This window comes from Hyla sarda, chromosome 2 (genome assembly GCF_029499605.1).
Source record: "Hyla sarda isolate aHylSar1 chromosome 2, aHylSar1.hap1, whole genome shotgun sequence".
Lineage (NCBI taxonomy): Eukaryota > Metazoa > Chordata > Amphibia > Anura > Hylidae > Hyla > Hyla sarda.
In genome coordinates, this window is record NC_079190.1 from 433,702,678 (window position 1) to 433,724,032 (window position 21,355).

Consider the following 21,355-nt stretch of genomic DNA (forward strand, 5'->3'; position numbering starts at 1 on the left):
ATGCTGTCTACCTATCCCGTCCACCTATCCCGACCACCTATCCCATCCTCCTATCCCGTCCTCCTATCCCGACCTCCTATCCCGTCCTCCTATCCCGTCCTCCTATCCCATCCTCCTATCCCTTCCTCCTATCCTGTCCTCCTATCCCGTCCTCCTATCCCGTCCTCCTATCTCTACCTCCTATCCCGACCTCCTATCCCGTCCTCCTATCCCGACCTCCTATCCCTTCCTCCTATCCTGACCTCCTATCCCTTCCTCCTATCCCGACCTCCTATCCCTTCCTCATATCTCAACCTCCTATCCCGACCTCCTATCTCATCCTCATATCCCGTTCTCCTATCCCGACCTCTTATCCCGTCCTCATATCCCAACCCGTAATATGTGTACCAGGTATTAAAATATCTCCAGCCGTACGGAAGTTATGTGGGAACATACATTTCCCATTGATTTGCATGGGACTTTAAACAAAGCAACCAACCCTCACAAATGGGGTAGTTAAGGGTTAAATCAACTATCCTATATTTTAGGTGGACATATAAGTAACATGTGACCAAGTATTATCGAAATATCTCCAGCCGTTTGGAAGTTATGCAGTAACATATATTTCCCATAGACTTGTACGGGACTTTAAACAAAAACCCCGACCCTGGAAAATGGGGGTGGGAAAGGGTTAACCCCTTAAGGACTGAGCCCTTTTTCACCTTAAGGACTCGGCCATTTTTTGCAAATCTGACCACTGTCACTTTAAACATTAATAACTCTGGAATGCTTTTAGTTATCATTCTGATTCCGAGATTATTTTTTCGTGACATATTCTACTTTAACGTAGTGGTAAAATTTTTTGGTAACTTGCACCCTTTCTTGGTGAAAAATCCCAAAATTTGATGAAAAATTTGAAAATTTTGCATTTTTCTAACTTTGAAGCTCTCTGCTTATAAGGAAAATGGATATTCCAAATAATTATTTTTTTATTCACTTATACAATATGTCTACTTTATATTTGCATCATAAAATTGATGAGTTTTTACTTTTGGAAGACACCAGAGGGCTTCAAAGTTCCGCAGCAATTTTCCAATTTTTCACAAAATTTTGAAACTCGCTTTTTTTCAGGGACCAGTTCAGGTTTGAAGTGGATTTGAAGGGTCTTCATATTAGAAATACCCCATAAATTACCCCATTATAAAAACTGCACCCCCGAAAGTATTCAAAATGACATTCAGTAAGCGTTTTATCCCTTTACGGGTTTCACAGGAATAGCAGCAAAGTGAAGGAGAAAATTCACAATCTTCATTTTTTACACTCGCATGTTCTTGTAGACCCAATTTTTGAATTTTTGCAAGGGGTAAAAAGGAGAAAATTTTTACTTGTATTTGAAACCCAATTTCTCTCGAGTAAGGACATACCTCATATGTCTATGTTAATTGTTCGGCGGGCGCAGTAGAGGGCTCAGAAGGGAAGGAGCGTCAAATGGTTTTTGGGGGGCATGTCACCTTTAGGAAGCCCCTATGGTGCCAGAACAGCAAAAAAAAACACATGGCATACCATTTTGGAAACTAGACCCCTCGGGGAACGTAACAAGGGGTAATGTGAACCTTAATACCCCACAGGTGATTCACGACTTTTGCATATGTAAAAAAAATATATATTTTTTTTACCTAAAATGCTTGGTTTCTCTAAAGTTTTACATTTTTAAAAAGGGTAATAGCAGAAAATACCCCCCAAAATTTGAAGCCCAATTTCTCCCGATTCAGAAAACACCCCATATGGGGGTGAAAAGTGCTCTGCTGGCGCACTACAGGTCTCAGAAGAGAAGGAGTCACATTTGGCTTTTTTGAAGGAAATTTTGCTCTGGGGGCATGCCGCATTTAGGAAGCCCCTATGGTGCCAGGACAGCAAAAAAAACCCACATGGCATACCATTTTGGAAACTAGACCCCTCGGGGAACGTAACAAGGGGTAAAGTGAACCTTAATACCCTACAGGTGTTTCACGACTTTTGCATATGTAAAAAAAAATAAAAAAATTTACCTAAAATGCTTGGTTTCCCAAAAAATTTACATTTATACAAAGGGTTAAAGCAGAAAATACCCCCCAAAATTTGAAGCCCAATTTCTCCCGATTCAGAAAACACCCCATATGGGGGTGAAAAGTGCTCTGTTGGCGCACTACAGGTCTCAGAAGAGAAGGAGTCACATTTGGCTTTTTGAAAGCAAATTTTGCTCTGGGGGCATGCCGCATTTAGGAAGCCCCTATGGTGCCAGGACCGCAAAAAAACCCCACATGGCATACCATTTTGGAAACTAGAGCCATCGGGGAATGTAACAAGGGGTTAAGTGAACCTTAATACCCTACAGGTGTTTCACGACTTTTGCATATGTAAAAAAAAATAAAAAAATTTACCTAAAATGCTTGGTTTCCCAAAAAATTTACATTTATACAAAGGGTTAAAGCAGAAAATACCCCCCAAAATTTGAAGCCCAATTTCTCCCGAGTACGGCGATACCCCATATGTGACCCTTAACTGTTGCCTTGAAATACGACAGGGCTCCAAAGTGAGAGCGCCATGCGCATTTGAGGCCTAAATTAGGGATTGCATAGGGGTGGACATAGGGGTATTCTACGCCAGTGATTCCCAAACAGGGTGCCTCCAGCTGTTGCAAAACTCCCAGCATTCCTGGACAGTCAACGGCTGTCCGACAATACTGGGAGTTGTTGTTTTGCAACAGCTGGAGGCTCCGTTTTGGAAACCGTGGCGTACCAGACGTTTTTCATTTTTATTGGGGAGGGGAGGGGGGCTGTATAGAGGTATATGTATATGTAGTGTTTTTTACTTTTTATTTTATTTTTTGTGTTAGTGTAGTGTAGTGTTTTTAGGGTACAGTCGCACGGGCGGGGGGTTCACAGTAGTTTCTCGCTGGCAGTTTGAGCTGTTGCAGAAAATTTGCTGCAGCTCAAACTTGCAGCCCGATACCTACTGTAATCCTCCGCCCATGTGAGTGTACCCTGTACGTTCACATTGGGGGGGACATCCAGCTGTTGCAAAACTACAACTCCCAGCATGCGCTGAGAGACTGTACATGCTGAGAGTTTTAGTTTTGCAACAGCTGTAGGCACACTGGTTATGTATCACGGAGTTTGTGACCTTACTCAGTGTTTCAAAACCAGTGTGCGACCAGCTGTTGCAAAACTACAACTCCCAGCATGTACGGTGCATCGTGTAAGGTGACTGCTGGGAGTTGTAGTTTGCAACAGCTGGAGGCACACCGGTCGTGAAACAATGAGTTAGGTAAAAAAAAAACTAAGTTTCACAACCAGTGTGCCTTCAGCTGTTGCAAAACTACAACTCTCAGCAGTCACCGACAGCCAACGGGCATGCTGGGAGTTGTGATATGCAACCAGCAGATGCACCACTACAACTCCCAGCATGCACTTTAGCTGTTTGTGCAAGCTGGGAGTTGTAGTTATACAACAGCTGAAGGTACACTTTTCCATAGAAAAAATGTGCCTCCAGCTGTTGCAAAACCATAAGTCCCAGCATGCCCATAAGGGAATGCTGGGAGTTGTGGTGGTCTGCCTCCTGCTGTTGCATAACTACAGCTCCCAGCATGCCCTTTTTGCATGCTGGGAGCTGTTGCTAAGCAACAGCAGGAGGCTGTAACTCACCTCCTGCTGCTGCTCCATCGCAGGCTGTCCCACGCCGCCGCCGTCGCTCCTGGGGCCCCGATCCCAACATTAACGCCGGGGATCGGGGTCCCCAGCACCCGGGGTCGTCTTCCCGCACCCGCTCACGCCCTCCGGAAGAGGGGCGGAGCGGGTGCGGGAGTGACACCCGCAGCAGGCGCCCTGATTGGTCGGCCGGTAATCCGGCCGACGAATCAGGGCGATCGTGAGGTGGCACCAGTGCCACCTCACCCCTGCAGGCTCTGGCTGTTCGGGGCCGTCAGAGATCTGTGGCGATCGCCGACATGGGGGGGCATAATGACCCCCCTGGGCGATATGCCGGGATGCCTGCTGAAAGATTTCAGCAGGCATCCGGCTCCGGTCCCCAACCGGCTAGCGGTGGGGACCGGAATTCCCACGGGCGTATGGATACGCCCTGCGTCCTTAAGGACTCGGGATGCAGGGCGTATCCATACGCCCTGCATCCTTAAGAGGTTAAAGGGGTATGCCAGGAAAAACATTTTTTTTTTTATATATCTACTGACTCCAGAAAGTTAAACAGATTTGTAAATTACTTCTATCAAAAAATCTTAATCCTTTCAGTACTTATGAGCTTCTGAAGTCAAGGTTGTTCTTTTCTGTTTAAGTCCTCTCTGATGACACCTGTCTCGAGAAACGCCTAGCTTAGAACTGGTTTGCTATGGGGATTTGCTTCTAAACTGGGCGGTTCCCGAGACAGGTGTCATCAGAGAGGACTTATACAGAAAAGAACAACCTTGACTTCAGAATCTCATAAGTACTGAAAGGATTAAGATTTTTTAATAGAAGTAATTTACAAATCAGTTTAACTTTCTGGAGACAGTTGATATATATATATAAAAAAGTTTTTCCTGGAATACCCCTTTAAATCACCTATCCTATGTTTGTTGTTGACATATAAGTAACATGTGTGCCAAGTTTTATGTTAATATCTTTAGCCGTTTGGACGTGATGCTGGAACATACACACATACATATACACACACATACACACTCACATTGAGTTTTATATATATAGATCTGTTTATTCCTTCTTTTCCAGATTTTCCATATTGCCTTGTATTTGATTAATGACGTAATGGGTCATGTGACCTTTTCTATACGTATTTTAACTTGTGTGTTAAGTTGTAAAGCTAGTCTACGATTAAGCACGCTCTGTGCGAAACGCGTCAGATGCTTTTCTCTGTTTGTGACCATTGTTCCATGAGTCTGGAATAAAGAATACTTCTCTTAATCGCATCCCGAGTGCTGGACGACAATTCTTTTTGTTTACTTGAGTTTTTTTTTTTAAGTGTTCAAAGCTGCTCTCCTGCGCGATCTGCACAATTTAGTGCAGAGAGAGGCAGTTGATGCTGGGTGGTACAGTTGCCAAAGCAACCACAGCAAGTTCCGTACACGAGTCCTTTTCTAGTGACTCACATAGGAAACTTGCTGGGGGGTTGCACGGTTGCAAAAGATCAACTTTTGGGTATGTACACTGGCCCTTCAGGAATTAGGAAGGGAGTGTGCACATGCCCTACAAGCAGGTAGAAAAAGGGCAGTTGGGAGGAATGGCAGAATGCAAAGCAAAGTTTGGCTGGGACCTATTTTGGGTGTGTTCTGACCCATTAAGATGGTGAAACAGAGCTTACCCCCTACAGGCAGCATAGGGAACTGCAGATAGACCAGGAACATGGGGGGATGAGGCCTGTCTGCTTTAAAGCTGGGAGACATGGCAAACCTTCTTGTGAGTATGATAAAGATGGGAGCCTATGCTTCCTAACTGGACAGATTTGTATCCCTGAAGTTTATTTGATTTTGTGTAAAGGCCTCAAAAGTGCTGATGGATACATGGGAAGGGGTTGGTGACTCGCCAGGTGTCTCCTTAAAGAAAGTGCCACCCCTCACAGGTAAACACTGCACATACCCCTCACCGGTGTTGTGTCACCAGCAGCACTTTGCGATGAGCAGAATGGCTCTGCAATCGCTTGCTTGTGACATCTATCATTTTTCTGGACCTCAGCAGCGATCGGGGTGTGTGTGCCCATGCTTAGTACCAGTTAACAGCTTTTTGATGGGTTCAGATATTTGATACAACACCGGCACTTTGGTCCACATGGTGCATCTGTTTACTCTTCTGCATTACACCCTCTCCCTGCTCTGCCGATGATGTTCTTCTACCTTGTAAAACACAAGCTGCACAGACACAGGCTGGTGGGTGGGATTGATATGGCATGAGGGGGATTAAGGGGGGTGGGGGTGAAATGTCACAGGGGGTAATGAAGGGGGGATTACCTACCTACATGCTTTTAGCTTCTTGGGGGATAAGGGCATTACCTACCTATATGCTGGAGGCTTTTACCTAATTTGGGGAGGAGGGATTACCTACCTACATACATTTTGGGAGTTTCTACCTAATTGGGGGGATTATCTACATACTGGGGTTTTTTAGCTGACAGGGGGGGGGGTTCAATATCCCCCCCCCCTGGGGGGCATCTACCTAATAAGGAGGGGGGATTTTCATACCTACTATCTACCTACCTGCTGGGGGCTTTTAGGGGGGAATTACCTAGCTACCTACTAACAGCATCTACCTAATAGGGGCAAAATCTCCTACCTACTGGGGCCTTCTAACTAACGAGGGAGAACTACCGGACCAGCACCACCACATCCCCTTACCCTTCCCCCTACACACTTACCTACTCATACTATGCAGGGCACCAAGGAGGCATTATTTTGGGCACTACGGGTTGGAAGAAAGGTGGGGAATGTGCTTGAAAAGTGCAAAGCCAGCACATGTTTGTTGTCTGGCAGATTCTGAATCAAGTCATGGCTGGAAGAAGACTTCATGGCTGTCTGAGCCAGATAAAGAAAAAAAAGGAAAAAAGAACAACTCAGAGAAGACATCACCTGTGAGTGCTATGGTGGATCCAGAGTCTAGTATTTTGTGTTGGCGGACAGAAAAGGTAATGTCCCCCAGGTGCATAAAAACCCCCATGCAAGCTATGCAGGTAAAAGATAAACCCCATTTTAGCTTGGAAGTTATTCCCCATATTAGCAAAGCAGGAATGTAGTAGATAGTCCCCCACATTAGCAAGGCAGCAGAAGTCCCCCACATTAGGAAGATAGCAGAAGTCCCCCACAGTAGGTAGGTAGCAGTTTCCCCACATTAGATAGGCAGCAGTTCCCCCACATTAGATAGGCAGCAGTTCCCCCACATTAGATAGGCAGCAGTTCCCCCACATTAGGTAGGCAGCAGTTCCCCCACATAAGGCTGCTTTCACACTATAAAATTAATCCGTTTTAAAGATCCGTTTGATATTCCGTTATGTAAACCCTGAAAATCGGCCATTAACCTCTTAAGGACCCAGGGCGTATGGATACGCCCTCACACCCTGGGCCTTAAGGACCCAGGGCGTATCCATACGCCCTGGCGTTTTCCGGTCTCTGCCGCGCGCCGGGCAGAGATCGGAACTGGATGCCTGCTGAAATGCTTCAGCAGGCATTCAGGGCAAACGCCGAGGGGGGCCATGTAGGCCCCCCATGTCGGCGATCGCCACAAATCGCAAGGGAAATCGCCCTTGCGATCTGCGGCGATACTGGGCTGATGGGGTCTCTGGGACCCGACCACGCGGTAATTTTGCATGATCCTGGCTGTCACAGACAGCCAGGACCATGCTGAAGTATAGGAGCGAGGTGGCAAGCCTGCCACCTCCTCCGATCCCCTGCAATCCGTCGGTTAGTTAACCGACCAATCGCAGGGGGGGCGGTTACTTCCTCCCGTCCTGCCCGGCCCCTGGAAGTCCGGAGAGGACGGGAGGAAGACCGGAGGACGCGGCGGGGGACGGGGGAGTGCTGGGGCCCGGCCCCGGTACTTACTTCGTCCCTGAAGACCCGGATCCCAGCGATGAAGACGGCGGCGGCGGCAGGTAAGTTGATCTTCAGCCGCGGTCGGGCCCTTTACAGCAATGCACGTCGCCGTAAAGCAACATGCATTGCTGTAATGGGACCCTGTAAACTACAACTCCCAGCATGCCCAGACAGCCCTTGGCGTCTGGGCATGCTGGGAGTTGCAGTTTTGCAACATCTGGAGGTCCACAGTTTTGGGACCACTGTGCCCTTCCAGATGTTGCAAAACTACACATCCTCAGCATGCCCTTACTGTCCAGGCATGCTGGGAGTTGTAGTTCTGTAACATCTGGCCCTTCAGATGTTGCAGAACTACAACTCCCAGCATGCCTGGACAGTTTTGGCATCCTGGGAGTTGTAGTTTTGCAACATCTGGAAGGGCACAGATTGGGAACCACTGTATTAGTGGTCTGCAAACTGTAGTCCTCCAGGTGTTGCAAAACTACAACTCCAAGCATGCTGGGAGTTGTAGTTGGGCAACATCTGGCTATAAAGATGTTGCCGAACTGCTACTTCCAGCATGCCTGAGAATGTTTGGGAGTAGTGGTTTTGCAACAACTGGAGGCACACTGGTTGGGAAACATTGTCTGTTTCCTAACTCAGTGTTTCCCAACCCGTGTGCCTCCAGCTGTTCCAAAACTATAACTACCAGCATGCACTGATAGACTGTGCATGCTGGGAGTTGTAGTTTTGCAACAGGGTTTTGTACAGGGTACATTCACATGGGCAGGGGCTTACAGTGAGTATCAGGCTGCAAGTTTGCGATGCAGCAAATTTTGCACGGCAGCTCAAACTCGCAGCGGGAAACTGGCTGTAACCCCCCGCCCATGTGACTGTACACTAAAAACACTACACTACACTACACTAACACAAAATAAAATAAAAAGTAAAAAACACTACATATACACATACCCCTACACAGCCCCCCTCCCCAATAAAAATGAAAAACGTCTGGTACGCCACTGTTTCCAAAATGGAGCCTCCAGCTGTTGCAAAACAACAACTCCCAGCCGTTGACTGTCCAGGCATGCTGGGAGTTTTGCAACAGCTGGAGGCAACCTGTTTGGGAATCACTGGCGTAGAATACCCCTATGTCCACCCCTATGCAAATCCCTAATTCAGGCCTCAAATGCGCATGGCGCTCTCACTTTGGAGCCCTGTTGTATTTCAAGGCAACAGTTTAGGGTCACATATGGGGTATCGCCGTACTCGGGAGAAATTGCCTAACAAATTTTGGGGTCTTTTTCTCCTTTCACCCCTTATAACAAGGTGGGGTCTACACCAGCATGTTAGTGTAAAAAAATAAATTGTTTACACTAACATGCTGCTGTTGCCCTATACTTTTCATTTTGACAAGAGGTAAAAGGGGAAAAAGCCCCCCAAAATTTGTAATGCAATTTCTCTCAACTACGGAGATACCCCATATGTGGGCGCAAAGTGCTCTGGGGGCGCACAACAAGGCCCAGAAGGGAGAGTGCGCCATGTACATTTGAGGTGATTTGCACAGGGGTGGCTGATTGTTACAGCGGTTTTGACAAACGCAAAAAAAAAAAAACCCCACATGTGACCCCATTTCGGAAACTACACCCCTCACGGAATCTAATGAGGGGTGCAGTGAGAATTTACACCCCACTGGTGTCTGACAGATCTTTGGAACAGTGGGCTGTGCAAATAAAAAATGTTGTACAGCCCACTGTTCCAAAGATCTGAAAGACACCAGTGGGGGTAAATGCTCACTGTACCCCTTGTTACGTTCCTCAAGGGGTCTAGTTTCCAAAATGGTATGCCATGTGTTTTTTTTTTTTGCTGTTCTGGCCCCATAGGAGCTTCCTAAATGCGACATGCCCCCCCGAGCAAAATTTGCTCTCAAAAAGCCAAATATGACTCGTTCTCTTCTGAGCATTGTAGTTCGCCCGTAGTGCACTTCAGGTCAACTTATGGGGTTCCTCCATACTCAGAAGAGATGGGGTTTCAAATTTTGGGGGGTATTTTTTGCTATTAACCCTTGCAAAAATGTGAAATTTGGGGGGAAACACCCATTTTAGTGATTTTTTTTTTTTTTACGTATGCAAAAGTCGTGAAACCCCTGTGGGGTATTAAGGCTCACTTTATTCCTTGTTACGTTCCTCAAGGGGTCTAGTTTCCAAAATGGTATGCCATGTGTTTTTTTTTTCTCTCCTGGCACCATAGGGGCTTCCTAAATGCGACATGCCCCGAGCAAAATTTGCTCTCAAAAAGCCAAATATGACTCCTTCTCTTCTGAGCATTGTAGTTCGCCCGTAGTGTACTGCAGGCCAACTTATGGGGTACCTTCATACTCAGAAGAGACGGGGTTACAAATTTTGGGGGGTATTTTCTGCTATTAACCCTTGCAAAATGTGAAATTTGGGGGGAAACACACATTTTAGTGAAATTTTATTTTATTTTTTTACATATGCAAAAGTGGTGAAACACATGTGGGGTATTAAGGCTCACTTAATTCCTTGTTACGTTCCTCATGGGGTCTTGTTTCCAAAATGGTATGGCATGTGTTTTTTTTTTGCTGTTCTGGCACCATAGGGGCTTCCTAAATGCAACATGCCCCCCAAAAACCATTTCAGAAAAACGTACTCTCCAAAATCCCCTTGTCGCTCCTTCGGTTCTGAGCCCTCTACTGCGCCCGCCGAATACTTTACATAGACATATGAGGTATCTGCTTACTCGAGAGAAATTGGGCTACAAATATAAGCATACATTTTCTCCTTTTACCCCTCGTAAAAATTCAAAAATTGGGTCTACAAGAACATGCGAGTGTAAAAAAGGAAGATTGTGAATTTTCTCCTTCACTTTCCTGCTATTCCTGTGAAACACCTAAAGGGTTAAAAGGCTGACCGAATATCATTTTGAATACTTTGGGGAGTGCAGTTTTTATAATGGGGTCATTTGTGGGGTATTTCTAAGATGAAGACCCTTCAAATCCACTTCAAACCTGAACTGGTCCCTGAAAAATAGTGAGTTTGGAAATTTTGTGAAAAATTGGAAAATTGCTGCTGAACTTTGAAGCCCTCTGGTGTCTTCCAAAAGTAAAAACTTGTCAATTTTATGATGCAAACATAAAGTAGACATTTTGTATATGTGAAAAAAAAATAAAAATATTTTGAATATCCATTTTCCTTACAAGCAGAGAGCTTCAAAGTTAGAAAAATGCAAAATTTTCTAATTTTTCATAAAATTTTCAAATTTTTCATAAAATTTTCACATTTTTCACCAAGAAAGGATGCAAGTTACAATTTTTTTACCTCTATGTTAAAGTAGAATATGTCACGAAAAAACTATCTCGGAATCAGAATGATAACTGAAAGCATGCCAGAGTTATTAATGTTTCAAGTGACAGTGGTCAGATGTTCAAAAAATGGCTGGGTCCTAAGGTGTAAAATGGCTGGGTCCTTAAGAGGTTAAACATGAGTTAGAAAATCCCATTATAGTCTATGGGATTTTTACATTATCCGTTTTAATCCGTAATAGTCCATTATTAATAACAGACGTTATTTTGTGGCGGGAGAATGAACAGAAGAATTAGTGCATGCACTATTTCTTCCGTTACTATCTTCCGTCACAAAATAACTTCTCTGAATTTTATAGTGTGAAAGCAGCCTTAGATAGGCAGCAGTAAACCCACCCTGCCCCCACCCAGCATACTTACCTCCTGTGGCTCTTCTTTCTTCCCCGTCAGCTCCAGCAGCTCCCTCAGGCCTCTTCATTCCTCTGCGCTTATGAGTCTGATGATGTCACTTGTGCGCGGGAGCGCAGAGGAAGGTTCGGCCTCTTGTGAGTGATTGACAGGGTGAGGAGCCAATGGCTTTTTTCCCCCCTGTTATGCTATATTGCAGTACATCTGTATATATATATATATATATATATATATATATATATATATATATACATACATACAGTATTACACTGACACTTAGCTTGTTGTTGGACCTCACAGACTTTCGTACTTGGCAGACAGGAGGCCATCAGCTAGGGGTGCCTGAGGGGTAGCAGTGTGTGTAGAAGGTGACAATGACAGTATGGGCATAGAAAATGGCAATGGGCTGGTCATATTAGTACAGTTGGAGCAATTTGGTATGGGTGGAGTATATTGTTATGGGTGTTACATACCTTGTGTGGGAGGAGCTTAGGGGCCCCCTGGATAGGTCTCGCAGGGAGGTCCCCAAATTTCTTGTTATGTCATTGGAAAAGTGCTTTTTACATTTAAGCCCCTGCCCCACAAAATGTCTTTGCACATCCCTGATTATTTGTACTGAGATGCTCAAGAATTTCAGAGAAATTATAGTTTCAAAAGCCACTTGTGACTAGTTAAAGTACATATGGTAACTTATAATAATAACAACCATAATAATTCTGAATTTCTAGAACCAACTTTTCCCACTGTGTCTCTTCATTACTCAAATCAGTGTCTATCCCCTTTGGGGCTGACAATGTCAATTCACCTCTCAGTATGTTTTTTTGGAGTGTGGGAGAACCGGAGTAACTCCTAAATGGCATCAATAAAATCTATATCTCGTTACACAAAAGTTAAGCTGTGACATAGCTCTGTAGGCTCACTTCTCTGCCTTTTGGCTAAAGGCTAAGATCAAGTGTAGTATCTGTTCTAATCAGTTTCAAGTTGGTGTGGAGCTGTTGGGGATGGGTGCTGCATGGAGGGGACTGGTGTACCAGGGCATTTCGGGGCTGGTTCTGAGGAATCAGCTTGACGGCTGCCCTGATGTGACCTGTTTCCTCCGGGTCTCGCCATGAGGCTAAGAGGGTCTAGAGCCGAGGTACTTTAGTGTCTTGGGGAGTGGTGATCCTGAGGTGCCGAAACTCACTGGGAGTATTCCAAAATGAAAGTAAAGTCCAGAGCTGGCACTGCCACTGGGTAAAGTATTGGAATAAAGTCACAAATGCCACTACTACTCACGGATCCTCCGCTAGTGCCGATGCTCTTCGAGAGGACAAGACCCACAATTCAGAACAAAGAAAACGGAGGCACTCAGGTTGTCTGCGGGTGTGTTTATTCAGGTCAGGTCATATAGCAATGCTCAGTCGACGAATCATATCGCGCACCTGCGCTTAATCAATGACCTCTGGGAGGATTGGCTCACTGAGTGGAAGCACTGGCACCATGAACTCTTCACCTTGTGGCACTCACCTCTTGATTCCCGGCCTTCTGGCTAAGATCAGTGAAATTTTTATATATCCGGCCAGATGTCCGGGCAGTATACCTGCACACATTCACTTATTTATTTCCTTTTTTGTCACTTTTTACGTGTGGTGTATTCACAGGATTATTAGGATGCGGTAGCCCTTCTTGGTGCGGTAGCCCTTTACGGTTCTGCAGGCAGATACCTTGGCTAACGCCAAGGGGGATGCCAGGAGCATTTGTGGTCCTTTAGTAGCTTCGGTGAAAAGGGATATCAAACCTGGAACTTTGCAGGTACCTTTTGGTCCAAAGGCGAAGGGTAAGGTTTTTTGGGGGGGGGGGCCTCTCTCCTATAGGAGAAGGGCTTGCGATAGACCGCATCCTTTCTGCACGTTTTTTTTAGTGTAACACGTTTGCACTTTTTCTTGCACTTTGGGTGATTCGAGAGCACGTTCCTTGGTTCTTAGATTTAAAAAAATAGCTGTTGGTGGAAAAATAATATAATGAATGCAGCGGCATAAAATAAATACACTAAAATAAGAAAATATATTGATTTATCATGGTAAAGCAGATAAATAAAAATCATACCTTTGGTATTGTTGTAATTGAGCTGATTAGAGGTTAACGTTATTTATGCTTCATAATGAATAGCACATAATCAATCATATCATGAAAAATATCATAATAATTATAATAATAATGATATCTCCGCCATTAAAATAAACAGGGAGTTATATAAGAGCAGACTAGACAATGTGGTCTTTTATCTAACACAATGAACAGATTACCATTGGACTGTTATGACCCTGTCTGATACATAGACCAGAATTGTGGTAACTAATTCAATGTACAATGTACAGGATTCTCCTCATCACCCTGGAAACAAAACAGCATCATCTGTTTTCTGTCAGCAGGTGTCGCTGTCTCACAGCCGCCGAGTGGGGAAATTCTTTGGCTCGTCATAGCGTCTTTCTAGCCAATCTCTCTCATCTCTATCACTGACTCGCCGGACTGGGTGACGTTGGACAACAAAGATGGCGGCGGGAAGCAGTAACTACTGGGAAGGTGAGAACCGGAGCCTAGAGGCAGAGAGCACCTGATATACCGGGGGCTGTATGTGGGGGGACACTGCTTACTGCTGGCTGAGCCGGTGAGGGATATCACCCTTCAGTGTATTGTAATAAGCCTCAGTCTGGAAGACTTTCCTATTACATGTCTGTTATATGTCTAATATGCAGGTGAAACACCCCTTTATTACCAGAGAAGCCACAGTACATGTTCTGTATGTGCTAGAGGCCTGACTCACTGTCCCCCCATCAGTCTGTTCTCAATAGACTGTAATACAGACCCTGAGTATCTCAATGTACAACTGCTACATGTCATACTACCCATGATACACGATGATCTGGATGTGTCACATAGGAGGATGTAATATGGGGTATGGTGGTGGCCATTGAAGCCTTCATCTCATCCATCCAATAAAAAGCGTCTCGGGGCGTATTTGTCGCGTCTGGTATCTGACGTATGACTCTAGTTATTGTTTGGGATGACATACCGAAAGAGCACGCCGCCGTATCATAGGGGGTCTTTATGTAAATCTTGTTCAGATCTGTTTAACTTCCTGATGGGGTCAAGATCTCTGCTTGCCATCAAGGAATGAAAGCATTGGGATAGGTTCACATCTGCATCGTTTGCTTCCATTCATCTGCTTTGTCATTGGAGAAGAAGAGTGAATAAAAACACAACTGATGGATCTGCAGGACACCAACTGCGCCTGACAGACCCCATTGGTATTAATAGGGTTCCATTAGGTTTCTGGCATTGTCTGATCATTTGACTAACTGTCTGGTATTTAACCCCTTAAGGACTCAGCCCATTTTGGCCTTAAGGACTCAGACAATTTAATTTTTACGTTTTCATTTTTTCCTCCTCGCCTTCTAAAAATCATAACTCTTTTATATTTCCATCCACAGACTAGTATGAGGGCTTGTTTTTTGCGCGACCAGTTGTCCTTTGTAATGACATCACTCATTATATCATAAAATGTATGGCGCAACCAAAAAACACTATTTTTGTGGGGAAATTAAAACGAAAAACGCAATTTTGCTAATTTTGGAAGGTTTTGTTTTCACGCCGTACAATTTCTGGTAAAAATGACGTGTGTTCTTTATTCTTAGGATCAATACGATTAAAATGATACCCATTATTATATACTTTTATATTATTGTTGCGCTTAAAAAAAATCACAAACTTTTTGACCAAATTAGTACGTTTATAATCCCTTTATTTTGATGACCTATAACTTTTTTATTTTTCCGTATAAGCGGCGGTATGGGGGCTCATTTTTTGCGCCATGATCTGTACTTTTTTTTGATACCACATTTGTATATAAAAAACTTTTAATACATTTTTTATAATTTTTTTTTTTTATAAAATGTATTAAAAAAGTAGGAATTTTGGACTTTTAAAAAATTTTTTCGTTCACGCCGTTCACCGTACGGGATCATTAACATTTTATTTTAATAGTTCGGACATTTACGCACGCGGCGATACCAAATATGTCTATAAAAAATGTTTTTTACGCTTTTTGGGGGTAAAATAGGAAAAAACGGACGTTTTACTTTTTTATTGGGGGAGGGGATTTTTCACTTTTTTTTTACTTTTACTTTTACATTTTTTTTTACACTTGAATAGTCCCCATAGGGGACTATTCATAGCAATACCATGATTGCTAATACTGATCTGTTCTATGTATAGGACATAGAACAGATCAGTGTTTTCGGCGATCTTCTGCTCTGGTCTGCTCGATCACAGACCAGAGCAGGAGACGCCGGGAGCCGCACGGAGGAAGGTGAGGGGACCTCCGTGCGGCGTTATGAATGATCGGATCCCCGCAGCAGCGCTGCGGGCGATCCGATCGTTCATTTTAATCGCGAACTGCCGCAGATGCCGGGATCTGTATTGATCCCGGCACCTGAGGGGTTAATGGCGGACGCCCGCGAGATCGCGGGCGTCGGCCATTGCCGGCGGGTCCCTGGCTGCGATCAGCAGCCGGGATCAGTCGCGCATGACACGGGCATCGCTCCGATGCCCGCGGTTATGCTTAGGACGTAAATGTACGTCCTGGTGCGTTAAGTACCACCTCACCAGGACGTACATTTACGTCCTGCGTCCTTAAGGGGTTAAAGGGTTACTCCGGTGAAAACCTTTTTTCTTTTAAATCAACTGGTGGCAGAAAGTTAAACATATTTGTAAATGACTTCTATTAAAAAATCTTAATCCTTCCAGTACTTATTAGCTGCTGAATGCTACAGAGGAAATTCCTTTCTTTTTGGAACACTGATGACATCATGTTCTCTCTGCTGACATCTCTGTCCATTTTAGCAACCATGCATAGCAGATGTATGCTAAGGGCAGCATGGTGGCTCAGTGGTTAGCACTGCTGCCTTGCAGTGCTGGGGTCTTGGATTCAAATCCCACTAAGGAAAACAATAAATAAAGCGTTATTATTATTATTATAATAACATCAGCAGAGAGAACTGTGCTCGTGATGTCATCAGAGAGCATTCCAAAAAGAAAAGAATTTCCTCTGTAGTACTCAGCAGCTAATAAGTACAGGAAGGATTAAGATTTTTTAATATAAGTAATTTACAAATATGTTTAACTTTCTGCCACCAGTTGATTTAAAAGAAAAAAGGTTTTCACCGGAGTACCCCTTTAAAAACAGTGGTCTCCAAACTGTGGATCTCCAGATGTTGCAAAACTACAACTCCCAGCATGCCCGGACAGCCGTTGGCTGTCCGGGCATGCTGAGAGTTGTAGTTTTATAGTAGCTGGAGTTCCACAGTTTTGGAGATCAATGTTTTATAAGGAATCTGTCGCAGAAGCCCCTCGCTGGAGCCCTGACACTTTATAAACATAACCTTATTAGATTTGTGCTAGAAACCTGTCCACTTGTTTTTGAGACACTCGGCAGGTGCGGGACTCAATAGGCCAAGCTGTTTCCTGAAATAAGAGAAGGTGAGCAAGACATGATCAGGACAAGTTCATCCATTCACTGACAGTAAGCAAATGTCTCGAAATGGTGAGGAATTGAAGTGGTTGTTTGGCATGTTGTTCCTTTTGCCCTTTAAAAAGTTGCCAGGCTTAGATAAAGGAAAAAAACGAAACAAAAGAAAAAATAAATAAACATACTCAACTACCCAATCCTCTGCTGTTGTCAGTCAGATGGGGCCCGGTCTTTATTGATCACTGACTTTTGATCTCCACTCAACACCCTGCAGTGGCACACCTCAGCCAATGATTATCTTTTTTTTTTTTTGTGTGACAATACACATAAGTCAAAGGTCTTCTCTACCCTCCACCTTTTGGAGCAGCAGGCCAACTGCCTAAAGTGTATTGGGGCCTCCTGACTCTCCTCCACAGATGTCGGGGAAGAGAAGGGTTTAGAATGTTGAATTTCAGGATAGGGGATAAGATGTCTGATCGCAGGGATCCTGCCGCTGGGGACCCCTGCGATCTTCCTGCTGCACCTCGCATTCGTTTAGAGCCCCAGGTGCAGCGCCGGAGGCTCGTCATGTCATGGATGTCAAGTCCCCTCCCATTTACTGGCATTGAGGGGGCGTGGCCGTGACGTCACAAGTCTCCACCCTGCATCGCCAGTCATCCGGCACGGAGCGAAGTTCGCTCCTTGCACGGGATGTCTGGGGTGCTGCAGCCATGATTGCGGGGGTCCCAGCGGCAGGGCCTTATCCTTTGAATAGGGGATACGATGTCTAGGGGTAAAGTACCCCTTTAAGCTTTAGGCAGGGTTCACACCACGTTTTTCCAATACAGTTCCTGTATACGTTTTCAATGTGAAAAACCGTGCGGAACCGTATTGAAAACCGTATACATTGACTCTCCATTGAAAACAGTATGCCAAAAGATGCATCCGGTTGTTTCCATTTTGCATCTTTTATGGTTTTGTCCGTTTTTTTTTTCCCATAGCCTACCACGGTTTTGGTCCGGGTGAAAAACCGCATGTAAACCATATACGTTTTTTTTTAACAAGGGAGTCAATGGGAATTGTACAGAACCATATGTGCGTACGGTTCCATCCGGTTTTTGACACCGAAAGTTTTTTTCTTGGAACCTGATACGGAAACTGTGTTGCAAAATACGTGATGTGAACCCAGCCTTATTTACTTAAAACCTGGAAACAACAATTAGTAGGTTAAACTAGCTGCCTTGATACATGAAACCTAAAACCCTTTGCACAAACCTGGAGAACATGGTGGGCATATACATCCTCTTCCTCCTAGATCCCCTTTTAACTAACAAGAACCCTTTTTCCAAATGACCCCCTCATCTGTTTCTGTGTGTTCACCTTGTCTTTTTGCCTCCTATTTCACGTCATATTTCATGTTTACACCACAGAATGTCTGCACAGAAAATCCGTGCATGCTGTGGGTGCCGTCATAACCTGCCAGTGCTAAGACCGCATGGGAATCTGCCATCTCCTAGACAACAATGGAGTCCGCAGAAAGAATGGACAGGTTCATTCTTTCTGCGGATAACAGTATCAGAATTTCCATGCCTGAAACATCTGGTGAGGAATCTCTATGTAGAATTCTGCACGGAATTCAGACGTGTGATGAAATCCAGGGATGAAAACAAAAAGTTATTTTCTTTCAAAAACAGCACCTACCCTGTCCTCAAGTTGTTTTTGGTATTACAACTTTACCTCCATTTGACTCTGGGCTGAAATACCACACACAACCTGAGGACAGAGGTGGTGCTGTTTAAAAAAAAAAAAAATAAAAAAAAAATCTGTGTTTTTGTTCCAGGATAAGCCCTTTAAAGTGGTTCTCTGGTGGAAAACACTTTTTTTTTTTAAATCAGCTGGTGTCAAAAAGTTTAACAGATTTGTGAATTACTTCTATTTAAAAATCTTAATCCTTCCAGTACTTATCAGCTGCTGTATACTATAGAGGAAGTTGTATGGCCCTTTTCAGTCTGACTACAGTGCTCTCCGCTGACACCTCTGTCCATGTCAGGAACTGTCCATGGAGCAGGAGAGGTTTGCTATGGGGATTTGCTCCTGCTCTGGACAGTTGCTGACACAGACGGAGATGTCAGCAGAGAGCACATCCTGTGGTTTCAGTGTGTGCAGCTGTCGGGTGTGGCTCCATTTGCTCTCCAGACTTCCAGGCAGAGAAGCAGGTTTTTACATCGGGCTTTCCCAGGAGCGTGGCAGGCTCCTTGGGAGGGCTTTCCTGCATGGAGCCTCGGGCTTCTACCTCTCATTCCCGGCTGGCGAGAGGGGGGAAGAAAGTGTCTACAGCCGGATTCAAGGTCGGGGTGAGACGTTCCAGCAGGGCCCGCAGAAATGTGGAGCCCACTCCCCTGACCGGATCAGAGGGACATAAGGCATCAGCAAAGACCAGCGGTCCTTCTGTTACCCCGGAACCCCAGCAATGGGGGGCACGGGGACCAAGGGAGTCATTGGCGACATATGGCTCAAGGATACAAGCAAAGATGGCGGAGTACGAAGAGCTGGGCAGGAAGCTGAGGACTCTGAGAGAGGACCTGAGATTTGCCCGCTACCAGGCTGACCAGGGCCCTACAGGTAAGAGGCAGAAGTTCACTGCCCAGGTGCGGGCTCTGAAGATAGAGGTGGCGGAGGTGGAGGAGGCCAAAAGAAAAATCTCTGAGGGGGCAGGATTCCTAAAAGAAAAACTGGTTAATGAGGAGAGATTCAAGGAAAGGAAGTATGGTGCATGCTGCCCTCAGGAGAGCAGTGAGGAGGAAGGAGGGGAGGAAGATGGCGGAGAGTCGGCTGTGGGAAGTGAAATGGATGCCACCCCTAGTGTGTGTGAGCCCCAGCCCCCCCAAGATAGCTACCCTGAGCCAGCCCAGGTGGCGCTACCCTCCAGTGATGGGGAGACAGAGGAGAGCGGTGAGGAGGAGCTGGCCAGTGGGGGTTTGCTGCAAGCCATTATACAGCAGGAGTCCCCTACCCGTATGGAGGATTTTACCTTTGGTGAGGATCTCGGTAAAGATGATCTAGTAAAGAAAAGGAAGAAAAGGCAGAAGGTTCAGGAGACTGTGACTTATGTGTTTCGTCCTTTCCAGCAGTCTGGGCCAGCTGTAAAGTTGGTTCAGACTGCTGGGCCCCCCAAACTGCCAGTCCCCGTTTCTGTGGTGAAGCGGGGCCAGAAAGGGGGGTACAGCATGGCGTCCAAGACGGCAGAGGACGCTATAGAGCCAGCAAGTCCTATTGGGCTTAAGGTGAGCAGCCCTGGTGCTGCGGGAGCGCCCCAGGGTGGCGGGGGGCGTGTCCAGGCACCAGGGGCAAGCTATGCTACTGTTTGTTTGGGGAGCGGTTCCCCAGGTGTTGCTGGCACTGAGGGGCACTTCCCTGTGAGGGGGGGGAGTGTCCAGATAAGTGATATGTCTGTGTGCTTGGGGGGCGGTCCCCCGAGTGCCGTGGACATTACCGGCGCTGCAGGGCACTCCTCTGTGAGGGGGGGGAGTGTCCGGGCATCGGGAGTGGAAAACGGTCGGTCTGTGTGTTCTGTGGGTGCTGCGGGGCACTCTCCTGTGAGGGGGGGGAGTGTCCGAGTGCCAGTGCCAGCCTCAGAGCCCGTGCAGTCGGGAAGACATGGTGATGGCGTTGTGGGAGGAGCTGGGGTGCGCTCGGAGGGGCAGCCCCAGGCTCAGGCAGTAACATCGCCCATGGAGGAGGAGCCATCAGAGTCGACCCCAGCAACAGCAAAGCCAGCGAAAAAGACTCTGTTAAAACCGGCAGTACTACAAGTCCCAGCCAGCCCAGGATATGTTAGGCACAACGCGAGTGTAGGGGGTGAGGATGATGGGTGTGGTAGTGTTGTGAATGAGAAGAGTGCATGTGGGAGTGTTAGTGGAGTGAATAATGGTGGGAGTAGTGGTGGTATGAATACAAAGTCTGGTATGGATGATGAGAATTGTGGTGTGAATGTTGGTGGGTGTAGTGGTGTGAATGGTGGTCCTGGGTCTGAGTCTGGGTCTGGTTCGGCTGCCCCCCCGGTAGTGACTGCTCCTAGGAGCTATGCTCATGTCGCTGCCGGGGGGTCCCCCTCTCCATCCGGCCCCGGGGGTCACTTGCAGCAGCGCCTCCTGGAGGCTCTACGTAGGGGCGACAGGTCAATCGAGGTAGAGGGAAGGGGTGAGGTCGACCTGTCTTTCTGGATAGAGAGGCACGGTTTGGGGGCATTCCGAGAGCAGAATGGGGAGGTGGTCTGGTCCCTCCCGACACCCGGGCAGGACAATAACCGTAGGAACGTGGTCCGTCTGATTTGGAGGGGCAAGGATGTGTGCCCGCCTCGCGCTAAAGTGGTTGAGCTCCTCCTCCAGATGGAATTCAGGGCGAATGACATCTTTGCTCTGATTCACCCCTATGGTTCGTCTGAGTTTGATGTCAGTTTCGTTCGGCCGGAGGGTCTTGAACTCTTCTGGTCGAACTACGAAGTGGCAAAAAACGAGCCCGGCTGGCGGGAGTTCGCCGTAAAGGCGATTTCCCGTCAGAATGCTGTCAAGAAGGTGACCGTTTTGACCCGTAACGAGTCACTTTCTTGTTATGA

At 46.0% G+C, this 21,355-nt stretch overlaps 1 protein-coding gene across 2 annotated transcripts in view; it reads left to right on the forward strand.

Annotated features, from left to right (window-relative positions):
- Positions 1–13,677: 13,677 nt before the first annotated feature.
- Positions 13,678–21,355, forward strand: part of GOSR1 (golgi SNAP receptor complex member 1) — a 118,013-nt gene continuing 110,335 nt past the window's right edge. For both annotated transcript variants that reach the window (XM_056559126.1, XM_056559127.1), the window contains exon 1: positions 13,678–13,817. In XM_056559126.1, the coding sequence (XP_056415101.1) occupies positions 13,787–13,817 (31 nt within the window). In that variant the 5' untranslated portion in view covers positions 13,678–13,786. The remainder of the gene's footprint in view (positions 13,818–21,355) is intronic.